This window comes from Hyla sarda, chromosome 8 (assembly GCF_029499605.1).
Source record: "Hyla sarda isolate aHylSar1 chromosome 8, aHylSar1.hap1, whole genome shotgun sequence".
NCBI lineage: Eukaryota > Metazoa > Chordata > Amphibia > Anura > Hylidae > Hyla > Hyla sarda.
Genome location: NC_079196.1, coordinates 206,889,831 through 206,907,629, shown reverse-complemented (window position 1 = coordinate 206,907,629; position 17,799 = coordinate 206,889,831). Strand labels below are relative to the sequence as shown.

The following is a 17,799-nucleotide window of genomic DNA, read 5'->3' as shown; positions in this document are numbered from 1 at the left end:
TTTTGTATTGACACCAAGAGTTGCAAGGACCAGGTCCATCAGCTGCAATTTTACAAAAATAATGTTAAAATGAAGGGCCACCCTCTAACACCAGGGCATTTTTAGATCCAATATTCTCTAGTAGTGTTTCCCAACCAGGGTGCCTCCAGCTGTTGCAAAACTACAACTCCCAGCATGGCCGGACAGCCTTTGGCTGTCCGGGCATGCTGGGAGTTGTAGTTTTGTTGCAGCTGGAGCCACCCTGGGTGTGAAACACTGCCCCAGAGAAATTCCTGGTGTACATTGCGGCTCCATCTGAATCAGTTGGCACTAGGACCGCGCTCCATTGAAGGCAATGCATTTCCAAGCGGATTCCACTGAAAGAATAAATATGTTCATTCTCTTGGCAAAATCCAGAATTTTAAATTCTGCTGCGGAAATTCTGCAGTGTGCACGGTGCAGCAGAATTCCATTAAAGACAATAGGAGGCTGCTGCATCAGAATATCATGGTCCCTTAAAGGGTTACTCTGAAAGAAAGAAAAAAAATTCCAATCAACTGGTGCCAGAAAGTTAAACAGATTTGTAAATCACTTCTATATAAAAATCTTAATCCTTCCATTACTTATCAGCTGCTATACACTACACAGGAAGTTGTGTAGTTCTTTCCAGTCTGACCACAGTGCTCTCTGCTGACACCTCTGTCCATGTTAGGGACTGTCTAGAGCAGGAGAGGTTTGCTATGAAGATTTGCTCCTGCTCTGGACAGTTCCTGACATGGACAGAGGTGTCGGCAGAGAGCACTGTGGTCAGACTGGAAAGAACTACACAACTTCCTCTGTAGTATACAGCAGCTGATAAGTAGTGGAAGGATTCAGATTTTTATATAGAAGTAATTTATAAATGTGTATAACTGTCCGGGCATGCTGGGAGTTGTAGTTTTGCACCAGCTGGAGGTACTTTGGTTGGGAAACTCTGGTCTAATGTGTATGGGGGCCTCTGAAGTTGAATAACTATGCCTGATACTTTTTGTTTTTCCTAGAGAGAAAATATGAGCTGCCAAAGTAGTCTGGCAGTGGTATTCTCTTTACTGCCTGTTAAAACTCTTCTACACATTCAGCTGAGCTGAGCGTGCACGTGTATGGGGGAAATTAGAACGGATATTTGCCTACTACTATTGAAGGAAGTTGTATGGTGTACTACTCCTCTGTGGCTTTCACTATCACTGTCTATACCAGTGTTTCCCAACCAGGGTTCCTCCAGCTGGCCGGGCATGCTGGGAGTTGTAGTTTCGCAACAGCTGGAGCCACCCTGGTTGGGATACACTGGTCTATACAGTCTCCCCACCGTATGTGATCCGAAATGTGTCACTGTCTATACCAGTGTTTCCCAACCAGGGTGCCTCCAGCTGTTGCAAAACTACGACTCCGTATGTGTTGTAGTTGTAGTTATGCAACAGCTGGAGCCACCCTGGTTGGGAAACACTGGTCTATACAGTCTGTTCACAGTATGTGATCCGAAATTCGGACTGTCCATTATGGATAAGAGCTCAGACCGTACCATTGAGGTGTTCTCTACTGTCCTCACCGAGAGCCGCTGCGCCTCTTTCCCGGCAGTGGCTGCGCCTCTTTCCCGGCACTGGCTGCGCCTCTTTCCCGGCAGTGGCTGCGCCTCTTTCCCGGCAGTGGCTGCGCCTCTCTCCCGACAGTGGCTGCGCCTCTTTCCCGGGAGTGGCTGCGCCTCTTTCCCGGGAGTAGCTGCGCCTCTTTCCCGGGAGTGGCTGCGCCTCTTTCCCGGGAGTGGCTGCGCCTCTTTCCCGGGAGTGGCTGCGCCTCTTTCCCGGGAGTGGCTGCGCCTCTTTCCCGGGAGTGGCTGCGCCTCTTTCCCGGGAGTGGCTGCGCCTCTTTCCCGGGAGTGGCTGCGCCTCTTTCCCGGGAGTGGCTGCGCCTCTTTCCCGGGAGTGGCTGCGCCTCTTTCCCGGGAGTGGCTGCGCCTCTTTCCAGGGAGTGGCTGCGCCTCTTTCCCGGGAGTGGCTGCGCCTCTTTCCCGGGAGTGGCTGCGCCTCTTTCCCGGGAGTGGCTGCGCCTCTTTCCAGGGAGTGGCTGCGCCTCTTTCCCGGGAGTGGCTGCTTCTCTTTCCCGACAGTGGCTGCGCCTCTTTCCTGGCAGTTGCCGCACCTCTTTCCTGGGAATGAATGCATACACCTAAGTGTCCTGTCTTATGATATTAGATAAATCCCAGCCGTTGGTATTTTTCTCCATGATACACCGTCTCTCCATATCACAGCTGATAAAATCCTCTCCTCTGCCCACCTCCCCGGCAGCCATTGCTTTGTCTGTCACTTACAGTGCGGCAGCGATGTGTTGTTCTGCCAAGTACATTTCAATAGCTCTAAATCTCATCTTGACACCTGAGTACACATTGCCAGCATGGCGCTGTCAGTCACGCAATGATGTATTCACTCATGCTGTGCTTTGAAGTGGGGATGCGTCCGATAATTCCGTGGAAAAAAATGCAAGATTTACCATATACATTCACCTTCTGGGATGAATTCTGATTATTGTAGACCGCCCGTCTCCCTATAATTATATGGGGGAGGCAATTGATATTCACATACAACATAAAAGGCAATATTAACATAAAAACGAAGATCAACTATGAAGTCGTTTTTTTTTCTTATTTACAGCATGTCTAGTAAATATTACAACCCCCTCCACCCCCCCCCCCCCCCAATTTCCATCATATATGTACAGTTGATTTGCAGCAGCAGACCCTGTCATTACCTGCATGAACGCTCATTTCTATATTTGTCCTAGAAGCTGAATTACCTTTGCTTTCATGTAGAGAGAACAGTGGACCTCCAGCTGTTGCAAAACTAAAACTCCCAGCATGCCTGGACATCCTGACAGTGAGTACTACACATGGGAAGGTCTGTAGCAGTGTTTCCCAACTAGTGTGCCTCCAGCTGTTGCAAAACTACAACTCCCAGCATGCCCGGACATCCGGACAGTCAGTACTGCACATGGGAAGGTCTGCCGCAGTGTTACCCAACCAGGGTGACTCCAGTGGTTGCAAAACTACAACTCCCAGCATATCCGGACAGTACTACACAGGGGATGGTCTCTAGCAGTGTTTCCCAACCTGTGTGTGTCATCAGCTGTTGCAAAACTACAACCCAGCATTCCTGGGAGTTGTAGTTTTGCAACAGCTGGTTTGGAAACACTGCTACAGATGTTCCAATGTGTAGTATGCTGCCAGCTGTTGCAGAACTACATCTCCCAGCATGCCTGGACAGCCAACAGCTGGAGGCCCACTGTTTAGAGAACACTAGGGTAAATTATACTGCCCTTTCACACCAGGAGAACAGGTCAACCTTGGCTGTCCGGGGATGCTGGGAGTTGTAGTTTTGCAACAGCTGCAGGCACCCTGGTTGGGAAACACTGCCTTACAGAGCCGAGTCTCTGCGTGCCTAGAAAATAATAGAGCAGGGGAATTTATTAGAATTACGCCATGCTGACGAGATTTCTAATTAATATAATCCCTCCCATACAGATATGATCTATAGTGTATGGATAAAAGTATTGGGACCCCCCACATTGCACCCTCAGGAGCTTTTAGGAAATCCCATTCTAAATCTAAAGGGATTAATATGGTCCCTCCCATACAGATATGATCTATAGTGTATGGATAAAAGTATTGGGACCCCCTATTACATTACACCTACAGGAGCTTTTAGGAAATCCCATTCTAATTCATTAGGACTTTATAAGGTCCCTCTTATACAGATATGATCTACTCTGTATGGATCAGTATTTCCAAACCTGGGTATCCTCCAGCTGTTGCAAAACTACAACTCCCAGCATGCCCGGACAGCCAACGGCTGTCCGGGCATGCTGGGAGTTGTAGTTTTGCAACAGCTGGAGGCACCCTGGTTGGGAGACACTGGTATGGATAAAAGTATCGGAACCCCGTCTACACTCTGGACTCTGTGAGGCCAGTCGAGTTCTTCCACACCAGTCTCCACCTCCGTGCTATTATGGATTTTGGACATGCTGGGAGAAGGTTTGCAACAGCTGGAGGCACCCTGGTTGGGGGAAACACTGATCTAACCGCATATATAAACAGTTATTTAAAAGATTTTCATGTACATGAAACCGGGTGGGTGTATTGGATAGATAAATGCAGATAAGGGACAGTCATAGAAGGGACCCCCAACTCTATTGGCTGTGTCCCCACAACAGATTTATATTTGCAGATTTGCATTTCCATATGCCGAGGATTGGCTAAGAAAAAAATGATCCCATGTGAACGGAGTCAGATTTTTCCTTTCCATCCTCATCCTCGTCCATCTGTCTTCGAGCCTTGTCTCCATTGCTGGATTGATAGAGTTTAGTGGAACACACGTCTTGCTATCCTCTTCACACGAGCGGTAACAGCTCTGCGAGAAACCCATAACTAACAGAGCCTATTATGTCAGGCCCGATCAATGTGTGCGCCGGTATTCATCTGCTCTGGGAAATAGGAAAGCTGGAACATGACAGAAGCTTTTATGTGCCGGCACATCTAGAGAGACTATCAACCGTCTCCTTTATAACAGGGTTTTACAGTCTTTTAAAGGAACGTTTTAGATAACACTGATACACTGTGTTATGCCAAGTGCTGGGCCTGAGGGGCTGGAGCATGACACCGAAAGGAGAAACCCTGTATCCTCAGGTCCTGTGCTAGACCTTAAAGGGGTTATGCAGGAAGAAACGTTTTATATATATATATATATAATATATATATATATAAATCTCAACTGGCTCCAGAAAGTTAAACAGATTTGTAGATTACTTCTATTAAAAAATCGTAATCCTTTCAGTACTTATGAGCTTCTGAAGTTAAGGTTGTTCTTTTCTTTCTAAGTGCTCTCTGATGACACCTGTCTCGGGAACCACCCAGTTTAGAAGCAAATCCCCATAGCAAACCTCTTCTAAACTGGGCGGTTCCCGAGACACGTGTCATCAGAGAGCACTTAGAAAGAAAAGAACAACCTTAACTTCAGAAGCTCATAAGTACTGAAAGGATTAAGATTTTTTAATAGAAGTCATTTACAATTCTGTTTAACTTTCTGGAGCCAGTTGATATATATAAAAAAGGTTTTTCCTGGATAACCCCCTTTAAAGGGGTACTTTGGAGGGGAAAAAAATTTCAAATCCACTGGGGACAGAAAGTTAAACAGATTTGTAAATTTATTTTGATTTAAAAATCTTAATCCTTCCAGTACTTATCAGCTCCTGTATGCTCCACAGGAAGTTGTGTAGTTCTTTCCCACGCTGCCCCAGTGTAGTTCTGTAGTTCTTGACCACGCTGCCCCAGCGTTTGGAAGATTCTGTTCTGAACACTTGGAGCGGGCGGTGGAGGTCGTGACGTCATGGCCACGCCCCTTGTGGAGTCACGCTCCCTCAATGCAAGTCTGTGGGAGGCGGTGTGGCGGGTACTTTGGAGGGGAAAAAATGTTCAAATCCACTGGGGACAGAAAGTTAAACAGATTTGTAAATTATTTTGATTTAAAAATCTTAATCCTTCCAGTACTTATCAGCTGCTGTATGCTCCACAGGAAGTTGTGTAGTTCTTTCCAGTCTGATTACAGTGCTATCTGCTGCCATCTCTGTCTGTATCACTGTATCAGGAATTGTCCAGAGCAGGAGTGGTTTGGAGATCTCTGCCTGCTCTGGATAGTGGTGGTGGGGGGGGGGGGGGGGGGGGGGGGGTAGTAACCTAGGTCCGACCCTCCCCGATCAGGCACTTATCCTTTTTCTTTGTGCATTTGCAGTAGTAAATCTGCCCTAGTGTGTAAGGGTATGTTCACACTACAGAGTGTGAACGGAATCTCCGCTCGCTGAATTCAGCGAGCGGAGATTCAGACTGGCAGCCGCCGGCGGCGGTAGGACCGCACGGCACTGCGCCATCACCATTGACGGCTATGTAGTGCTCACGGACTTCTGCGCAAAGCATGAACATGTTCTTTCTTTGCGCGGAACAATTTCAGCGGCAGAATTGTCCGTTGCGGAAATTCCACAGTGTGAACGGGTCTCGCGGAAGACCCATTCACACTAATGGTAATGTTCACTGTGCGGACCTTTACTCGCGGAATTCCGCAAGGATTCCGCAGTGTGAACATACCCTGAGTGTTGCTTAGCGTGTTCTTTTGAGGACCGATACTAATTAAGAGACTATGAGTCCCAGGTGGAAGGAATAAGGTTTCCTAGCTAAGGCTGGGTTCACACCACGTTTTTGCAATACTGTTCCCGTATACGTTTTCAATGTGAAAACCGCACGGAACCGTATTGATAACCGTATGCATTGACTCTCCACTGAAAACCGTACGCCAAAAGATGCATCAGGTTGTGTCCGATTTGCATCCTGTACGGTTTTGTCAGTTTTTTTCCTTTACCCTTAACCATAGCCTACCACGGTTTTTGGTCTGGGAGAAAAACTGTATTGAAAGCGTGTACGTTTTTTTTTTTTTTAACATGGGAGTCAATGGGAACCGTACAGATCCGTATGTACGGTTTTTGACTTTTTGCAGTTTTTTTTAATGGAATTTCAATCTAACAAGTGAAACTTTATTCATAATGGAGTGAAAAGTTAAAAACATATATGTTTTTTTTTCTTAAAAAAAACGGATGCAACCGGACATCATATTTCAAACCGTATACGGATTAAAATTTCTACACATGTTTTGATACAGTTTAGTCAGGTTATGAGGAATCAGTTTTTTTTTAATCAAAAACCTGATACGGGAACTGTATTGCAAAAAGGTGGTGTGAACCCCGCCTAAGACTCGTTTCTTAAAACATGCGTGGACAAAGAACATTGCCACTCTCCCCTCTGGCTTGCCGCCACAGGTCCTCGCCACTTCTGACTCTTTCAGGATGCGGACATTTTTTTTTTTTTCATTTATTTTTTTTTCATTTTTTTTTTCGTTTTTGTTTATGTAAAATCTCTAAAATCATGATCTTTTTAAAGGGGTAGTCCAGGTAACTAAACTTATCCCCTATCTACAGTATCGCTGTTGGATATTCTGGGAGGCACCCTGGTAAGGAAACACACTGGTGTTTGAGAGATCTCGCTTTCACACGTGCACTTTAAAGGGGTACTCCCCTGCCACGGCGTTCGGAACACTTGGAACGGGCGGTGGAGGTCGTGATGTCACGGCCACGCCCCTCATGCAGTCACGCTCCCTCAATGCAAGTCTATGGGAGGGGGCGTGGCGACTGCCACGCCCCCTCCCGTAGACTTGCATTGAGGGGGCGTGACATGACGAGGGGCGTGGCCGTGACGTCACGACCCCTGCCACCCGCACCCAACATTCTAGACGAGTTCTAAACTGCACAGAGATCGCAGGGGTTCCAGGGAACCCCCACAATCAGACATCTTCTCCCCTATCCTTTTGTCTAGGGGCGAAGTACCCCTTTAAATAGTCCAGGAAATATGCATCAGGCGGTCCAGCCTGTGGTTAGTAGGTGGGCGGTTTGGTTTACATTGTCACCTACTGTATCAGTCAGAAATAGAAGCGGGTACCTAAATATAGGTTACAGGAAGGAGCGCTGGGACCCTAAGACGCTGAGACCAGAGGCGTCATGTAGCTGCTTGAGCTTTCTGTCCAGGGCAGATGTAAAGTGCTGGGAATCGTCTCCAGATGAATAAACCTGTCTCATCCGATCCCCCAGCGGCCCGCCGAGCACCATCCACTCCCATACTGCACACATCTGTCCATGTTATTATGGCTACAGAACAGCGTCACAGGCCTATGGGGTTTGATCCTAGACGCATCTTCTCATGACTTGCTAAGTAAATGTGAAATAACATGGCGTTCCGGGGAATGTCGCTTATATATTCCCAGAAATCTTCAGAAAAAAAAGAAACGCTACGGGATTTAATTCTGTCACCAAAGGTATATATAACCCTACATATATAGTAGATAAAGGTATGTAATTGTAATTATGACACCAAAAAGAGAACCATACCACAGAATACACAGCAAAGTAATAGAATATACAAAATCAACTTTATTAATACAATTTAGTGATAAAAAATAAATAAATAAATAAAATAAAATAAAAAAACTCTGCTCCAAACTACTGGATCCAGTGTAGATCTACATTTGTTAAAGGGGTACTCCGGTGAAAAACTTTTTTTTTTATAAATCAACTGGTGCCAGAAAGTTAAACAGATTTGTAAATTACTTCTATTAAAAAATCTTAATCCTTCCTGTACTTAATAGCTGCTGAATACTACAGTGGAAATTCTTTTCCATTTGAAACACAGAGCTCTCTGCTGACATCATGACCACAGTGCTCTCTGCTGACATCTCTGTCCATTTTTAGGAACTGTCCAGGGTAAAAGGAAATCCCCATAGCAAACATATGCTTTTCTGGACAGTTCCTAAAATGGACAGAGGTGTCAGCAGAGAGCACTGTGCTCATGATGTCAGCAGACAGTTCTGTGTTTCAAAAAGAAAAGAATTTCCGCTGTAGTATTCAGCAGCTAATAAGTACAGGAAGGATTAAGATTTTTTAGAAGTAATTTACAAATCTGTTTAACTTTCTGGCACCAGTTGATTTAAAAAAAAAAAAAAAAAAAAAGTTTTCACTGGAGTACCCCTTTAATGTTCCTCTGTGATAAAACGAAAAATTCAGCTCAAGGACAGAGGAGGGGGGGGGGGGTCCTTCGTGTCCCCCCCCGATGTTTGTAAGATTGTGCCCAGAATAAGTAACATGTCATGTGTCTTTTAGGAGGCAGAAAATACTCTGAGGCTGATGCAGAACAAACTACGAGAAGAGGAGATCCGGCTACAGAAGTCAGCAAGTAGGTGCTTACAGGGACAACGGGGAGATGTATCAAGGCCTGTGCAGAGGAAAATGTGCCCAGTTGGCCATAGCAACTAATCAGATCGCTGCTTTTATTTTTAGGAAGGACTGTGAAAAATGAAAGAAGCGATCTGATTGGTTGCTATGGGCAACTGGGCAACTTTTCCTTTGCACAGGTTTTAATTAATCTCCCCCCCCAATGTGCCTCTAATTCACATCCCTGTTATTACATAATACCTCTGCTACCTGTAATCTCATCCCTGTTATTACATAATACCTCTGCTATCTGTAATCTCATCCCTGTTATTACATAATACCTCTGCTACCTGTAATCTCATCCCTGTTATTACATAATACCTCTGCTATCTGTAATCTCATCCCTGTTATTACATAATACCTCTGCTACCTGTAATCTCATCCCTTTTATTACATAATACATCTGCTACCTGTAAGTCACATCCCTGTTATTACATAATACCTCTGCTACCTGTAATCTCATCCCTTTTATTACATAATACCTCTGCTATCTGTAATCTCATCCCTGTTATTACATAATACATCTGCTACCTGTAAGTCACATCCCTGTTATTACATAATACCTCTGCTACCTGTAATCTCATCCCTTTTATTACATAATACCTCTGCTATCTGTAATCTCATCCCTGTTATTACATAATACCTCTGCTATCTGTAATCTCATCCCTGTTATTACATAATACCTCTGCTATCTGTAATCTCATCCCTGTTATTACATAATACCTCTGCTATCTGTAATCTCATCCCTGTTATTACATAATACCTCTGCTACCTGTAAGTCTCATCCCTGTTATTACATAATGCCTCTGCTATCTGTAATCTCATCCCTGTTATTACATAATACCTCTGCTATCTGTAATCTCATCTCTGTTATTACATAATACCTCTGCTATCTGTAATCTCATCCCTGTTATTACATAATGCCTCTGCTATCTGTAATCTCATCCCTGTTATTACATAATACCTCTGCTATCTGTAATCTCATCCCTGTTATTACATAATACCTCTGCTATCTGTAATCTCATCCCTGTTATTACATAATACCTCTGCTATCTGTAAGCTCATCCCTGTTATTAAATAATACCTCTGCTATCTGTAATCTCATCCCTGTTATTACATAATACCTCTGCTACCTGTACGTCACATCCCTGTTATTACATAATACCTCTGCTAACTATGACAGTTACCTATCCCCCTCACGCCAAGCCAAGTATGTGTGTATGCCTCGTTGTTGCAAAACTACAACTTCCAGCATGCCTGGACAGCCTTTGGCTGTCCGGGCATGCTGGGAGTTGTAGGTTTGCAAAAGCTGGAGGCACCCTGGTTGGGAAACACTGGTTTATGGCCAGCTTTAGTCACATCCCTGTAATCACATACTGTCCCCACTACCTCTAATTTATTCACACACCCGTCATGATGTACTACCACCGCTACCTCTAATTTATTCACACACCCGTCATGATGTACTACCACCGCTACCTCTAATTTATTCACACACCTGTCATGATGTACTACCACCGCTACCTCTAATTTATTCACACACCCGTCATGATGTACTACCACCGCTACCTCTAATTTATTCACACACCCGTCATGATGTACTACCACCGCTACCTCGAATTTATTCACACACCCGTCATGATGTACTACCACTGCTACCTCTAATTTATTCACACACCCGTCATCATGTACTACCACCGCTACCTCTAATATATTCACACACCCGTCATGCTGTACTACCACCGCTACCTCTAATTTATTCACACACCCGTCATGATGTACTACCACCGCTACCTCTAATTTATTCACACACCCGTCCTGATTTACTACCACCGCTACCTCTAATTTATTCACACATCTGTCATGATGTACTACCACCGCTACCTCTAATTTATTCACACACCTGTCATGATGTACTACCACCGCTACCTCTAATTTATTCACACACCCGTCATCATGTACTACCACCGCTACCTCTAATTTATTCACACACCTGTCATGATGTACTACCACCGCTACCTCTAATTTATTCATACACCCGTCATGATGTACTACCACCGCTACCTCTAATTTATTCACACACCCGTCATGATGTACTACCACCGCTACCTCTAATTTATTCATACACCCGTCATGATGTACTACCACCGCTACCTCGAATTTATTCACACACCCGTCATGATGTACTACCACCGCTACCTCTAATTTATTCACACATCCGTCCTGATGTACTACCACCGCTACCTCTAATTTATTCACACACCGTCCTGATTTACTACCACCGCTACCTCTAATTTATTCACACACCCGTCATGATGTACTACCACCGCTACCTCTAATTTATTCACACACCCGTCATGATGTACTACCACCGCTACCTCTAATTTATTCACACACCGTCCTGATTTACTACCACCGCTACCTCTAATTTATTCACACACCCGTCCTGATGTACTACCACCGCTACCTCTAGTTCATCTAATTGCTCTACATAACTCCCTACAGTACCACCAACCTCCTTTCGTATCTTCACATACATGTCCTGGATGCTGACATCTCATTTATTTGTTATAGTCTATTAATATATATACCGGTACATACAGAACACATTATGCATATTATGTGGAAAACCGCTCATTGGTTTATTTCCATTCTAGACAGCAATGAAGATTCAGACAGTGAAATCCAAGATGATGATGGCTCTGATGATATGGAGGATGAGAACAGGAGACTTGGTAAAATGCAGATGGGGCGCAGCATGCCTATTCAAGGTATAGATCTCTATTATATAGGATATCCAAGTGATAGCGTCACGAATACAGGGAATCTGATTCTTGGCCCAACTACTGTTTTCTAGTAACATTAGAGGGGTACTCCGGCGTTAAGACATCTTATCCCCTTTCCAAAGGATAGGGGATAAGATGCCTTATCGCGGGGGTCCCGCCTGGGGATCCCTTTGATCTTCCATGCCGCACCCCGTTAGAATCAGCCCCCGGAGCGTGCTCGCTCCGGGTCTGATTATTGGCGATCACGGGGACAGAGCATAGTGACGTCACGGCTCCGCCCCTGTGTGAAGTCACGCTCCGCCCCCTCAATGCAAGCCTATGGAGGGGGCGTGACAGCTGTCACAATGCTCCTGCCCTGTGATCGACAGTAATCAGACCCGGAGCGAACACACTCCGGGGACTGATTTTAACGGGGTGCGGTGTGCAAGGTTACGGGGGTCCCCAGCGGCGGGAACCCCCTAGATCAGGCATCTTATCCCCTATCCTTTGGATAGGGGATAAGGATGTCTTAGCCCCGGAGTACCCCTTTAACCCTCTTTTTTTAGCGTGTTTGCTAGACATCTGTTTGTGCTACATGGCATATTGCATCCTATAGTGGTCTATGTGGATCTTCAGATGTTGCAAAACTACAACTCCCATCATGTCTGGTATTTGTAGTTTTTCAACAGCTGGTGGTCCACAGTTTGGAGACCTAGGCTATAGGTATACACAGATCAACCATACCATTAAAGGGGTATTCTGGGATTTTTGGTTCTTTGACTATGAGACAAGGGCATTAAAGGAGTACTCCGGTGGAAAACTTTTTTTTTTTTTTAATCAACTGGTGCCAGAAAGTTAAACAGATTTGTAAATTACTTCTATTGCAAAATGTTAATCCTCCCAGTACTTATTAGCTGCTGTATACTACAGAGGAAATTATTTTCTTTTGGCATTTCTTTTGTCTCGACCACATTGCTCTCTGCTGACACCTCTGTCCATGTCAGGAACTGCCCAGAGTAGGAGAAAATCCCCATAGCAAACATCTCCTGCTCTGGACAGTTCCTAAAATGGACAGAGGTGTCAGCAGAGACCACTGTGGTCAGACAGAAAAGAAATCCCAAAAGGAAAGAATTTCCTCTGTAGTATACAGCCATAATTAAGTACTGGAAGGATCAAGATTTTTTAATAGAAGTAATTTACAAATCTGTTTAACTTTCTGGCATCAGTTGATAAAAAAAAAATAGGTTTTCCACCGGAGTACCCCTTTAAAGTTTGTGTAGTTACTAATATACTTCACTTACCTGTGTCTGGTGGCTGGAATCAAATTTTTATGTCCTTTTTTTCGCAGCCTACAAAATGAGTGTTGTCTCGGACCTTTCCCAGCTTGCTGGGCGGCCCGAGACATTACATCATAAGTCAGGTGCTGAAAGGTGGCTTGGCTGCTTTGTCGGTTGTGTGTGAAGCCAGCCCCCTGATGACGTTACTAGCGCACATGTGCGTGCATTCGTTATCATGCAGGTCCGCAGCTTGTGTGTCAAATGATGTCGGGCAAGTCATGTGATCAAAGGAAGCGTGGCTGTGCTGCAATGGGTGGGGCGACCGATGTGTGAGAGGGAAATAAGTCACTTTCCACCTAGAAACAAGGAATTCTGAGCATTGTAGTTCAGCCAGTTCACACACACAAACAAGTAGCATGATGGGGAACACAAGACACGGCCATTTACCACCAACACAAGCACAGATCCTTAGAAAGAATGTCCATTCCTGTATGGCACTTAATTACTAAAGTCACCTTATGTTGGATAACCCCTTTAAGATCACCTGCCTATTATTGTGACGCCCCCCCTTGTGCTGAATCATAGAGGCACTGACTCCACAAAAACCCAGTGTCATGTAATGTTTGGCACTAAGATGTCAGAAGATTCTGTAAGTTGTGAGGAGCGGCCTTAAAGGGGTATTCCAGGCCAAAACTTTTTTTTATATATCAATTGGCTCTGGAAAGTTAAACAAATTTGTAAATTACTTCTATTAAAAAATCTTAATCCTTCCAATAGTTATTAGCTTCTGAAGTTGAGTTGTTGTTTTCTGTCTAACTGCTCTCTGATGACTCACGTCCCAGGAGCTGTGCAGTTCCTATGGGGATATTCTCCCATCATGCACAGCTCCCGGGACGTGACATCATCAATGAGCAGTTAGACAGAAAACTTCAGAAGCTAATAACTATTGGAAGGATTAAGATTTTTTAATAGAAGTAATTTACAAATCTGTTTAACTTTCCGGAGCTAGTTGATATATATAAAAAAAAGGTTTAGCCTGGAATACCCCTTTAAAGGGGTATTCCGCTTCCCCAGCGTTCAGAACATTTTGTTCGGAATGCTTGTAGTGGGCGGTGGGGGTCGTGACGTCACTGACATGCCCCTCATGATGTCACGCCTCGTCCCCTCAATGCAAGTCTATGGGAGGGGGCGTGGCAGCCGCCACGCCCCCTCCCATAGACTCGCTTTGAGGGGGCGTGGTGTGACGTCACGAGGGGTGTGGCTGTGTCGTAAACGAACGCCGGGTGCTGCACAGAGATCTTGGGAGTCCCAGCTGCAGGACCCCGGTGATCAGACATCTTATCTCCTATCCTTTGGATAGGGGATGAGATGTCTAGGGCGGAGTACCCCTTTAATGGATTGGACTTGTTTCTCCAGCACATCCCACAGATGATTAAGATATATGCGAAATTTAAAGGCCAAGTCACCCCCTTGGTCTCTCTGTCATGTTTCTCATTCCTAATCGATGTCTGTAGTGTGGCCAGGGGCATTATCCTGCTGAAAGAGGCCATTAGGTTATCCCACTGCCATGAGAAGGGGGACTCTGTCTGTACAATGTTAGGTAGGTGGTACGTGTCACAGTAATATCCACATGATGCCAGGACAGAAGATTTCCAGCAGAACATTGTCCATTAGAATCTGTGTAGGAAAAGACGGCACCAGGGTATAGTGCCCCGTGCTTGTGGATCGTATAAATCCAATGGAAAAAGAAGAAATCCCGGCACCAGTGGCTTTGATGTCTTGTTAAAGGGGTTATCCAGGAAAAAACTTTATATATATATATATATATATATATATATATATATATATATATATATATATATATTATATAATCTCAACTGGCTCCAGAAAGTTAAACAGATTTGTAAATTACTTCTATTAAAAAATCTTAATCCTTTCAGTACTTATGAGCTTCTGAAGTTAAGGTTGTTCTTTTCTGTCTAAGTGCTCTCTGATGACATGTGTCTCGGGAACCGCCCAGTTTAGAAGAGGTTTGCTATGGGGATTTGCTTCTAAACTGGGCGGTTCCAGAGACACGTGTCATCAGAGAGAACTTAGACAGAAAAGAACAACCTTAACTTCAGAAGCTAAGTTCTCTCTGATGACACGTGTCTCTGGAACCGCCCAGTTTAGAAGCAAATCCCCATAGCAAACCTCTTCTAAACTGGGCGGTTCCCGAGACACATGTCATCAGAGAGCACTTAGACAGAAAAGAACAACCTTAACTTCAGAAGCTCATAAGTACTGAAAGGATTAAGATTTTTTAATAGAAGTAATTTACAAATCTGTTTAACTTTCTGGAGCCAGTTGATATATATAAAAAAGTTTTTTTCCTGGAAAACCCCTTTAAGTGTATAATACATGCTGTATTAAAAATAAATCCTTTTATTTGCATCAAAGCCGCTGGTGCCGGGATTTCTTCTTTTTCCATTGAACACTGTGCATCACACAGCCCCTGCCAGCTTGTCTTCTTCCCATAATGCATCTTATCCCCATGTAAGTGCTGCAAACACCCGGCCAACCACATGATGGAGTCTGTATCTCATCAGACCAAGCCATCGTTTTTTTTTTGTTTGTTGTCCATTGTAGACCTTGGTGGACAGGGGTCATCATGGGTCCTCTGATCAGTCTGCAGCTACACAGCCCCATACACAGCATACTGTAATTCCTTGTCCATCGGACACCTAAGAAGCAGGAACTTTTTTTTTTTTTTTAGCAATTTGCTCTAGAGCAGTGGTCTTCAACCTGCGAACCTCCAGATGTTGCAAAACTACAACTCCCAGCATGCGGAGCATGCTGGGAGTTGTAGTTTTGCAACATCTGGAGGTACGCAGTTTGAAGTCCACTGTTCTAGAGCAACTCTTCTGTGAGACCCAACAGATGACCCCTTAGGCCGGGTTCACACCACGTTTTTGCAATACAGTTCCCGTATACATTTCCAACGGCTGTCCGGGCATGCTGGGAGTTGTAGTTTTGCAACATCTGGAGGTCCGCAGTTTGAAGACCACTGTTCTAGAGCAACTCTTCTGTGAGACCCAACAGACGACCCCTTAGGCTGGGTTCACACCACGTTTTTGTAATACACTTCCCGTATACATTTTCAATGTGAAAACCGTACGGAACCGTATAGAAAACCGTATGCATTGACTCTCCATTGAAAACCGTATGCCAAAAGATGCGTCCGTTTGTGTCCGTTTTGCATCCTGTACGGTTTTGTCCATTTTTTTTCCCCTTACCCAAAACCGTAGTCTACCACAGTTTTAGGTCCGGGTGAAAAACCGTATTAAACCGTATGTTTTTTTTTTTTTTTTAACATAGGAGTCAATGGGAACCGTACAGAACTGTATGTGCATACGATTCCATCTGGTTTTCACCATACGGTTTTTGACTTTGCACATTTTTTTTCTTGGAATTTCAATCAAACAAGTAAAACTTTATTCATAATGGAGTGAAACATTAAAAACGTATACGTTTTTTTTTTCTTAAAAAACTTATGCAACCGGACATCATTTTTGAAACCGTATACGTTTTTTAACCGTATAAGAGTTAAAAATTTGTACACACGTTTTGATACAGTTAAGTCAGGTTTTGAGGAATCCGTTTTTCATCAAAAACCTGATACGGGAACTGTATTGTAAAGACATGGTGTGAATGCAGCCTTACAGGCGCCATTGTTATAAGGCAGAGTATGTTATTCACTGCACTTGTCAGTGGTGTTAAAGGGGTTGTCTGGTGAAAGACAACTTAACCGCTATACATACACAGGATAGGGGATAAGTGTCTGATCGTGGGTGGTCTGACCGCTAAGACCCCCAGCGATATCCAGAACAGGGTCCTGGCTCTTGGAGAGAGTGTGTGCTGCAGGAGGCACCTGCTCCATTTATTTCTATGGGAGCACCACAGATACAGCACTCGGGCATCTTTGGTTCTCCCATGGAAATGGGGACCCTATTCGGTGTTTAGGGGATACGTTGTCTTTCATTAGACAAACCCTTAAATGTTACAGCTGATCGATATATTGTATCCATACTGTGGGCAACCGGAGAGAATATTCTGCTGTATTTGGTTGTTGTCATCTTAGAGGTTGTTTTTTAATAGGCACGGGTGGCATGTGACCAATCATGTGTCTTTATGTTGTTACAGGGAGGGGAGGACGCATTGTGGGGACTATGCAGGGAGGCGACAGCGATGAGGTAAGTGACCACATCATGGGTTTGTTTCTCAATAGAAGCTTCCCATTACACAGTAAAACCATTCCAGAATATATATATATACAGTGATCCCTCAACTTACAATGGCCTCAGCATACAATATTTTCAACATGCAAAGGTCTTTTCTGGACCATTGTAACTTGCACCCAGACACAACATACAATGTACGGACAGTCCAGATCTGTGATACCTGTCAATGCCTGGAAGAACCGACCAATCAGAATGGGCAATTACTGGTAAAACCCCTGTATTACTGAAGTGTATGCAGCGACTGGTGTTTGGTAGCGCCCCCTACAGTACAGGGAGGTATTACATGTTCTGTACTACTCTTTACCTGTATTACTGAAGTGTATGCACTGACTGGTGTCTGGTAGTGCCCCCTACAGTACAGGGAGGTATTACATGTTCTGTACTACTCTTTACCTGTATTACTGAAGTGTATGCACTGACTGGTGTCTGGTAGACAGGTGGACATTTAGAACATAAAGTGGTGTAAAGCCAATGATAAATGTGCCCCACTGTGTGTACTGTACAGGACCCTGGAGAAGTGATTTACAGTATCAGTACAGTATATGTAAGGACTTGCTTTATCTATATTAGTTATCTACTTATGTTTAATTCTTACTTTTTCCTATTGGA

The 17,799-nt window shown here is 44.4% G+C and overlaps 1 protein-coding gene across 5 annotated transcripts in view; it reads left to right on the top strand.

Annotated features, from left to right (window-relative positions):
- Positions 1–17,799, top strand: part of CLUAP1 (clusterin associated protein 1) — a 103,055-nt gene that overhangs the window by 73,716 nt on the left and 11,540 nt on the right. For all 5 annotated transcript variants that reach the window (XM_056536044.1, XM_056536045.1, XM_056536043.1 and 2 more), the window contains exons 9-11: positions 8,758–8,830; positions 11,526–11,639; positions 17,093–17,142. In XM_056536044.1, the coding sequence (XP_056392019.1) occupies positions 8,758–8,830; positions 11,526–11,639; positions 17,093–17,142 (237 nt within the window). The remainder of the gene's footprint in view (positions 1–8,757; positions 8,831–11,525; positions 11,640–17,092; positions 17,143–17,799) is intronic.